This window comes from Macaca fascicularis, chromosome X, assembly GCF_037993035.2.
Source record: "Macaca fascicularis isolate 582-1 chromosome X, T2T-MFA8v1.1".
In the NCBI taxonomy this organism is placed as follows: Eukaryota; Metazoa; Chordata; class Mammalia; order Primates; family Cercopithecidae; genus Macaca; species Macaca fascicularis.
In genome coordinates this window covers 109,750,253-109,759,179 of record NC_088395.1, presented here as the reverse complement: position 1 = coordinate 109,759,179, position 8,927 = coordinate 109,750,253, and the positions used below count along the sequence as shown (strand labels likewise).

The 8,927-nt window shown below is 44.0% G+C and overlaps 1 protein-coding gene across 3 annotated transcripts; it reads right to left on the bottom strand.

Annotated features, from left to right (window-relative positions):
* Window positions 1-274: 274 nt before the first annotated feature.
* On the bottom strand, window positions 275-1,796 carry BEX3 (brain expressed X-linked 3). Of its 3 annotated transcripts, none has more exons than XM_005594227.3 (3): window positions 1,721-1,796; window positions 1,238-1,316; window positions 275-881 (listed from the first exon to the last, which is right to left on the bottom strand). In XM_005594227.3, exon 3 carries the CDS (start codon window positions 852-854, stop codon window positions 519-521), a length of 336 nt encoding a protein of 111 aa, XP_005594284.1. In that variant the 5' UTR covers window positions 855-881; window positions 1,238-1,316; window positions 1,721-1,796; the 3' UTR covers window positions 275-518. The 3 variants fall into 3 exon arrangements, with proteins under 3 accessions (XP_005594284.1, XP_005594285.1, XP_005594286.1); XM_005594228.3 differs by having other exon boundaries at window positions 275-836; XM_005594229.3 differs by lacking the exon at window positions 1,238-1,316.
* Window positions 1,797-8,927: the final 7,131 nt, after the last annotated feature.

The following is an 8,927-nucleotide window of genomic DNA, read 5'->3' as shown; positions in this document are numbered from 1 at the left end:
TCCCGAGTAGCTGGGACTACAGGCGTGTGCCACCATGACCGGCTAATTTTTTGTATTTTTTTTTTCAGTAGAGACAGGGTTTCTCCGTGTTAGCCAGGATGGTCTCGATCTGCTGACCTCGTGATCCGCCTACCTCAGCCTCCCAAACTGCTGGGATTACTTATCACACAGAAATGTGCCCCAATTAACACTCTAGTGTATTTAATCTCAGATTTTTTTTAGTTCATCTGTTATATGTAAGTATACATTTTTAATGAGACAATAAATGTATAGATTGCTTTTTAAATTGCTTTATTAGCTTTAAATTTTTCCATGCAAATGGGTGAAACTACTGCTGACAGAAACTTAGACTGAGTGCAAAGGCAATTTCCAAATAGAAGCTGGCAACACAAGACCCACTTGACACATGGAAATAACAGGGTTCACAGCAAACGGATCAGTAAAGGCATATTAGGAAAATGCAAGGAAAAAGAAAACAGCGGGAATCACAGTATTAATCTCATGATAAATGGCAGGAGTCAAGGCATAAGGCAAAATTCATCATGATGGTCATGGTGATTAGAGAGCTCCCCCATAAGGATACGCAGACAATTCCTCAACTGCAGCTCCCTAAGTTTTCTCCTGATTTCTCTCATCTCCTCCATGAATATTTCCATATCATCTCCATCTCCACCCATCCCATCATTGATCTGCCTATTGGGTATGGCCCATCGAAAATTAGGGGCAAGTCGGCGCGCCTGTCCCCGTCGATTTCCTGCAGGCTGGTGGCCTTCACCTCCTCCCAAAGGGCGGTCTTCCTCTCCATTCTGCATAGGCTGCTCCATCTCTTCGTTTTCCTGGTGAATATTTGCCATGATGAGATTTTTTTTCTGGTTGTTTTTCTTTGAACACAAGTAAGACAAAGGCAAGGAGAGAGACTGAATGCTTGGTGCACTGACCAGCAGGATTCAGAACCCTGATATCAAAGGATTTTTTCATTTCATTTTTTCCCAAGTTGGAAGTTCCGTGCGTCCTCTAGGGGGCCTCCAATTAGAGCCCCTCCCTCCAGCTTTCTCCCCTTACCTCCCTTCCCCCAAACCCACCATTTTTCCTTTCCCAGGATTCTTTCCCAGAGCTTCGCAGGCACCAAAATGGAGGACCGGTATAGGAGTGGGGGATGGGGTGGAGGGGGTTGGGGTCTCAGACTGGGCTTTCCTCACGTTCCGACCCCCGCCCCACCACCGTCCCTCGAACCGACCTGGGCCTATCCTTGCAGTTTCCTCCTCCTCCGGATTCTCGCTGCTAGGTGCGCCGCGGGGACACTTAGCCTCGCAGACCTGCAGTCGGGCCGGGGTGGGGGGAGTGGGGGCTGCTGCAGCGACACGCTAGAGAGGACCAGCCGCCGCCGGCCCTTTCCCTGCCCTGGGCCCGGGCTCCCCTCGCGCCAGCGCCCCGCGTCTCCCACCCCCCGCTCCCACCCCACCCTCGGCCGCCCCGGCCCCCGCGGTGTTCCCCGTTTTCCTGCAGGGACTCGGGGGTGGTTTTCCATCGCTCTTGGTGGCTCTGCCGCCCCTGGAAACCCAGCCGCCCCTGCTTCCCCACCCTTGGGGGCCTCTATGTTCCCAAGCATGTTGGAGTGTGGAGAAAACTGGCGGGGACCCCTGCGCTGTTCTGCGCCCGTTGCCGGGGTCGGTCAGCCGCTGCTGGCATGGCCGGGGCGCGCGGGCCCCGGGGCCCTTACCTGCTCCGCTTTTTCCCGGGCCGGATGCCAGCCCGCCGAGCTCAGGGCAGCGGGGAGCTGGTAGACAGACGCGAGTGACGACTGCACCGAAGGCTGCGTCGCTCTGCAGCTCTGGGTCACGTGAGGGCCGCGCGTCACCACCGAGCTCGCCCCCCAACTTGGGCGGCCAGTGCAGCAGGATCCCCCTTCCCCCCCACCGCCATATGCACGCGCAAAAAACAGCCTCCCTACTCCCGTCTGCGTGAAGTGCCCCAGAGCGCACAGCCCTGTCACTCTTCTCGGTCCTCTCCAATCTGAGGGCCCACAAGTGGCATCACTGCTCTGCGGTTGGAGTTTGCCCTCCTCTGGTTACCAGGGAGGGTCTGCATCATCCACCACCGCCCCCTCTCACTTCAGGCCTTGGTTTTGGCCTTTTCTGCTTTCTCTCCTCTTCTACCTGGCAACATGCTTTGCGCTGCACTCCCACTCCTGCCCCTTGCGTGTGCACAGCCATCAATGCCCACGTAGCCCCTGAAGTCCTACCATTCTAGAAAATTTAGAGTGATGGCTAAGGTGGTGAGGCAGGAGGGCACTTGTCAGAAAGAGGGGCAAGGAAGTGGAGTGGGCTGTATATATTTCTTTTTATTTCCTTAAAAAATCTGCATGCTTCCGAAAATTATAAATTATAAGTTTTTAATTTTGAAAGAAATGCTGGCCAGGTGCGGTGGCGTACCTGTAATCCCAGCACTTTGGGAGGCCGAGGCGGGCGGATCACTTGAGGCCAGTAGTGCGAGACCAGCCTGGCCAACATGGTGAGACCCCGTCTCTACTGAAAATACAAAAATTAGCTGGGCGTGGTGGTGGGCGCCTGTAATCCCAGCTACTCGGGAGGCTGAGGCAGGAGAATCGCTTGAACCCGAGAGGCGGAGGTTGCAGTGAGCCGGGATCACACCACTCTAGCCTGGGCAACAGTGCGAGAACCTGTCAAAAAAAAAACGAAAAGAAAAAAAAAAAAGGAAATGCTTTATCCTGCAGAATGAAATCTCTGTCATTGTTTATGTTGACTTGTGCCACACGAAATATTTTCTCTGGGCTCCACACAACATCAAACCATTACTTTTGATACATACTAGCTCGTTTAAAATTTTATTTTTGGCCGGGCGTGGTGGCTCACGCTTGTAATCCAGCACTTTGGGAGGCCAAGGCGGGCGGATCACGAGGTGAGGAGATCGAGACCATCCTGGCTAACATGGTGAAACCCCATCTCTACTAAAAATACAAAAAAAATAGCCGGGCATGGTGGCGTGTGCCTGTAGTCCCAGCTACTCGGGAGGCTGAGGCAGGAGAATCGCTTGATCCCGGGAGGCGGTGGTTGCAGTGAGCCGGGATCGCACTACTGCACTTTAGCCTGGGCCGCAGAGCGAGACTCTGTCTCAAAAAATAAATAAATAAATAAATAAATAATAAAAATAAAAAATTATAAAAAGGCGGCACTCTTTCTGAACACAGTTAGTGTTTTCAAAATGATCTGTAAAGTAAATCTTCAGGGAGCAGTCCGGTCGTCAGATCTTCACCATTTTATGTAACTTTGATGTTTTTGATACCACAGTCATCAGAGAAAGGGAGTCTTTTATTCCCTGCTTTCCTTTCCAAACCTTTCAAACCACCCCTACAAATATCTTTTTAGTACGAGTTCAGAAGTTAAGTACATATTATGCAGAAATTAGTTTCAAAACCATCTACCCTTTGGTGCGAATGTTTAAAAATATATTAGAAAAAAGCAGGGGATGTGTGAAACAACTTAACTTGAGACTGAACCTCATCCTGAGTGCAAATGTTCCTTTCTCCAACTTGAAATCATTTTTTAAAAAATTATCACAGCTAGAAAATGGAGATATCTTTAGGAAAGTGGCATTGTTATAAAAAATATTTAGTATCTGTTGTTTATGATCAGGAACCAAAAGCATAAAATGCAGCACTGAGGCAAGATAAGCCAGACAAATGCTTACTAACTCTAGTTTTGGCCCCAGACTCCTATAGAATTTCCTGCCCTGCCAAACCAGATGACACAGTGAATAAAGGAAGAGTATATGCCCAATGCATATGTAGTTAGAGGTTTTGGAAATATAAATTCCATATAAAATTACATATATATTCTTCTAGAAGTATATAGATATATTAGTACATTACTCCAAAACATCAAATTATAAAATCACACTCAATATTTGTCTTTTAAAGAAATATTAGTGATTCCTGGATTCTGTCTCACAGTTAAGAACTTTTTATACAGATTGCTATATTAATGATATCAGCTGGAATGATGCAGTTTCAAAGCATGAACAGTAGTATCAGACAATTCTGGTTTCAAATTCGGTAGGTTGTTTACTTGATGTTCGACTTTGGATCAATTACTTATCAAGGTCTGTGTGCTTCCTCTGTGAAACAAGGATTGTTAGAATTACACATAACAATAATTTACTACATAGCCTAGTAAGTCATCAATTTTTGTTGACATTATTTTTATCGTTATGAGATGGTTTCTAACATGATTTGAAGAGTAGCAGAGTATGATTCTTTCCTTACCTAGACCCACTTGTTCTTAAAATCCATCAGGGCCCAAAACATGCTTGCTGTGTTCTATTTTGCATACCCAGTGACTAATAGTGTTCCTTGCACCAAATAGGTGATTACTGAGTATTTGTTGAATGAGTGTATCCAGTACTGAGGCAAATTGGTTGTTTTTCATTCTGGGGACTGTATTTAGAGCAATACAGAAAAGCTTTTGTGAAAATTAAGAATTACCTAGAAAAAAATCTCCTGAAAGCTGAGAAGCCACTGTGATGTGACTATTGGATATAAAGTTTAGCAAGTGGATTTTTATTTCTTTTGGTGGCTAAGTGCTTTGCTTTTTTTCTTTTGACCTATCTTGGATAAATCCTTTGTTCAAAACCACCAAATTTCCTTGGATGAAAACAGACATTTGTTTGTAACATCCAGATTGGATATTATGCTATATAGAAGATTAGTGCCGGGCGCGGTGGCTCAAGCCTGTAATCCCAGCACTTTGGGAGGCCGAGACGGGCGGATCACAAGGTCAGGAGATCGAGACCATCCTGGCTAACACGGTGAAACCCCGTCTCCACTAAAAAAAATACAAAAAACTAGCCGGGCGAGGTGGCAGGCGCCTGTAGTCCCAGCTACTCGGGAGGCTGAGGCAGGAGAATGGCGTAAACCCGGGAGGCGGAGCTTGCAGTGAGCTGAGATCGCGCCACTGCACTCCAGCCTGGGCGACAGAGCGAGACTCCGTCTCAAAAAAAAAAAAAAAGAAGATTAGTTGTAATAAAGTAATGTTTTAAAGATAGGTGAAAATTGTCCTGGAAATGCTGTTATCTTTACTAAAATGTTGTGAATAGGAGTTGATTGAGATGTTTTCTTGACCTTGGAGTTTTCTGAGGAGTTGGAAATAGATAGCACACTGTTGAGAACAAAAGCAGAAATTTTTTCAAGGCCAAGTTAGAAGGACACTATATTCTGCATTTGGGATTCATGTGTCCCAAAGGGCAAAGAGAAGGTGAACTGATTAGATGGTTCTTATCCACACACACATTTTACACATGTTTCAAACCCAGGAGCCTCAATTCTAATCTGCCCTGGAGGGACCAGGAGGACTCAGAATGAAAAGTGAGATTGGCATTTGAAAATCAATAGAACCAAATCTTTAATCTGACTGAAACTATTTTAATAAGCAATAGTGACTGAAAAGTTGAAGAACTGGACAGAAATGTAGTTAAAGAAGCCCATTACCCCGTGTGAAATGGGGGAGGGGGTGATAGAACACTGCTGATACAGTTGTTGGAAAAATAAAACTGTTTCATGATTTGACCTCAACTAGTGAAGATCCCTCTATTGTATTAGTATCCCATCAGAGGAAGCTCGTTTTTGCTGAAATCTTTATGTGTATTGCCATAATATGGCTCACATGTACTTGTCTGAAATGCACCCCGTTGGGCTGTGGTTGTTGTCCTATTTTCCTCTCATTATTTCTCCTGTGTGAATGCTAGGCTTCGGAGAAGGTAGTCTGAGCCCTAGTGGGCCCTATGGGTACGAGTATCTCTGTTCCTGCCCAGAATAGGTTCTCTATGTACCTCTCTGATGCTTTATTGATATTCTTTTATTGTGATTCTCTCTTTCTCTCTAAATTTACACACTGATTACAGACTGAAACTAGGTATTGAGAATATAGGAAATTATGCCTACTCCAGCTTTCCTCTAAGTTATGGCCGTTGTTAACTTTGATGCCAAGATTTCCAAAATGTGGAATGAATCTGATGAAATTTTAAGGGTGTCCCTGTAAGAGTTTCGATGATTTGGGAGATAACATATTTAATTCAAGGTATCTAGTCTGAAAAAATAAAAGGGCTATGAGACGAAGATGTCTGAACGTGAAAGCAGCAAATACTCAGCGCCTCATTATCTATTGGAGAACTGAGGGCTATTCTTTTCTTTATTTCATGGATTGCAGATAATATCTTGAGACACCAGAGACCCATGGCCACTCTTTCCTGTCGTTTAGGACTCTGGTGGAAAAGGAGCTCTGCCCTATACAGTCTCCTAAACTGATGACATTAGCTGGACTATGTGTAGGCCAAGAGAACTCCTTTGGCCCTTCTAGATTCAGGCCGAGGCAAGCACCTTTCTTACTTTTCCCTGGACTTAGGGATGAACTTTGAGGAGTAACAAAACTCGTGCCTAAACGTTCATGAAGTCACTTTTTCTTATTTCACTGTTATTACTCCCATGTAAGTTCCATTGCTAGTACACAGTGCAACAAAGGGAACCTGATTTTTTTCTTTCTTTCTTTCTTTCTTTTCTTTCTTTCTTTCTTTCTTTCTTTCTTTCTTTCTTTCTTTCTTTCTTTCTCTCTCTCTCTCTCTCTCTCTTTCTTTCTTTCTTTCTTTCTTTTTTTTTTTTGAGATGGAGTCTCGCTTTGTCACCCAGGCTGGAGTGCAGTGGCATGATGTCAGCTCAGTGCAACCTCCGCCTCCTAGGTTCACGCCATTCTCCTGCCTCAGCCTCCCGAGTAGCTGAGACTACAGGCGCCCACCACCACACCCGGCTAATTTTTTCTATCTTTCAGTAGAGACGGGGTTTCACCGTGTTAGCCAGGATGGTCTCGATCTCCTGACCTTGTGATCCGCCCGCCTCGGCCTCCCAGAGTGCTGGGATTACAGGTGTGAGCCACTGCGCCTGGCCAGGGGACCTGATTTTTCACACAAATTTAAAAGACAGAGAATAAACGGGAGAAATATATTTATACCATATGTGCTGTGGGTTGAATTGTGTCCCCCCAAAATATATATTGAAGTCCTAAGCCTTATAACCTCTGATTGTGACATCATTTGGAAACAGAGCCTTTGAAAATATACTCAAATTAAGGTGATGTCATTAAGCTGGGCCCTAATACAATATGACTGGTGTCCTTATAAGAAGAGGAAAACCAATCCAAGGACAGAGGCAGAGACTGTAGTGATGCAGCTTCAAGCCAAAGAATGCCAAGTACGGACAACCATGACTAAAAGCTAGGAAGGAACAAGAAAAGACTCTACCCAAAGTCTCTGAGGAAGCATGGCTTTGCTGACTCCTTGATTTTGAGATTCTAGCTTCCAGAGCCATGAGAGGACACATTTTTGTTGTTTTAAGCCACCCAGTTTGTGATACTTTGTTACAGCCATCCTAGGAAACCAAAAATATGTGAAAGAAAAAGAAAGTTAACATCCACTATATTTAAAGAGCCCTTACAAATTAATAATAAAAAAATGAACATACCAATGGGAAAATGAGAAATGGATATGAATAAGTAGTTTACAAAAGAAATAAACATGGCCAATAAAAAATTTATTTTTTAACAAATAATAGTTGAGCATTTATCATGTGCAAATTGCTGTTTTAGGTACTAAGGATGCAGGAGGAAACAGGATAGACAAGGGCCCTGTTGTCAAAGACCTTCCATTATATTGAGTAATGTTGGGGCTCAGAAACTGATACCCCAAGATATGGTGCTTTGACATGCTGAACTGAAGAGGAAGCCTCAAGGTCCGTCTGACCTTTCCCACACACTTCCTGACTCTCAATCCTCTGTCTTTCCCAAAGCACAGGATGAAGTTGTTTTCTGAAGTTCCCTTATTTATCTAAAGTCCAGATTCATTAAAGAAGAAAACAATTACCTCTGGTCCCTTCCCTGAGCTTTCATTAACTACACTCATATCTCAGGAAGAAAGACTGAAGTCTGTCAACATGCCTAGACAAACTTTTGTCACAAACCATCTGCTTTGGACGCCCAACAGGCTATGTCCCAGGTTATTGTATGTTCTTCAAGCCCATTGTCTCTGAGGGCTAGGATATAGGAAATAGAATAATAAAATAAACTGTGAGGCCAAAAGAATGGATTAGTAGGCTTATAGAACAGTGGATTTTATAGCTGTGTTTTCTATGCCTTTGCCTAATTTTGGATTTATAGGGTAGGGTTTATGATCTCAAGTACTAGGCCTTCACAGATTGTGTACTATGAAAACCAAAACAACCTTAGAAATATTTTAGTACAAGGGTCCTATTATTCAAATTGAGAAACTGAGACCCAGAAAAATTAAGGTGCTTGCCCAGGTTACCAAAGAGGGTAGTGGTAGAAGTAGATATAGAGATAGCTTTGTTAGATCTACTAACTCCCAGGAAAGAAATCTTTTTCACTTGTTTGTTTTCTTAGTGTCTTAGTCAGTTTGGGCTGCTATAACAAAATAGCAGCTGAGTGGTTTAAACAACAAACCTTTACTTCTTACAGTTCTGGTGCAAGATCAAGATGTCAGTAGATCCGATGTCTGATGAGGACCCACTTTCTGTTTTGCAGATGTTAATTTTCCTTGTAACATCACATAATTGAGAACAGAAAGAGGGGAAGCAAACTCTCTCATGTCTCTTCTTATAGGAGCACTAATCCCATTCATGAGGGCTCCACTCTCATGATCTAATTGCTTTTCACAGACTCCACCTCCAAATACCATCACACTGGGTATTAAGCTTCAACATATGAAGTTTGGGGGTACAGAAACATTCAATCCATAGAACTTGGCCAATTTTATTTATTTGTTTACCTTCTAGGTTTATACATATTGTGCATAAACATCTAAGGAAATATTTGAATATTTTGTCTATGATTGCCATCTGTCAATCTTAG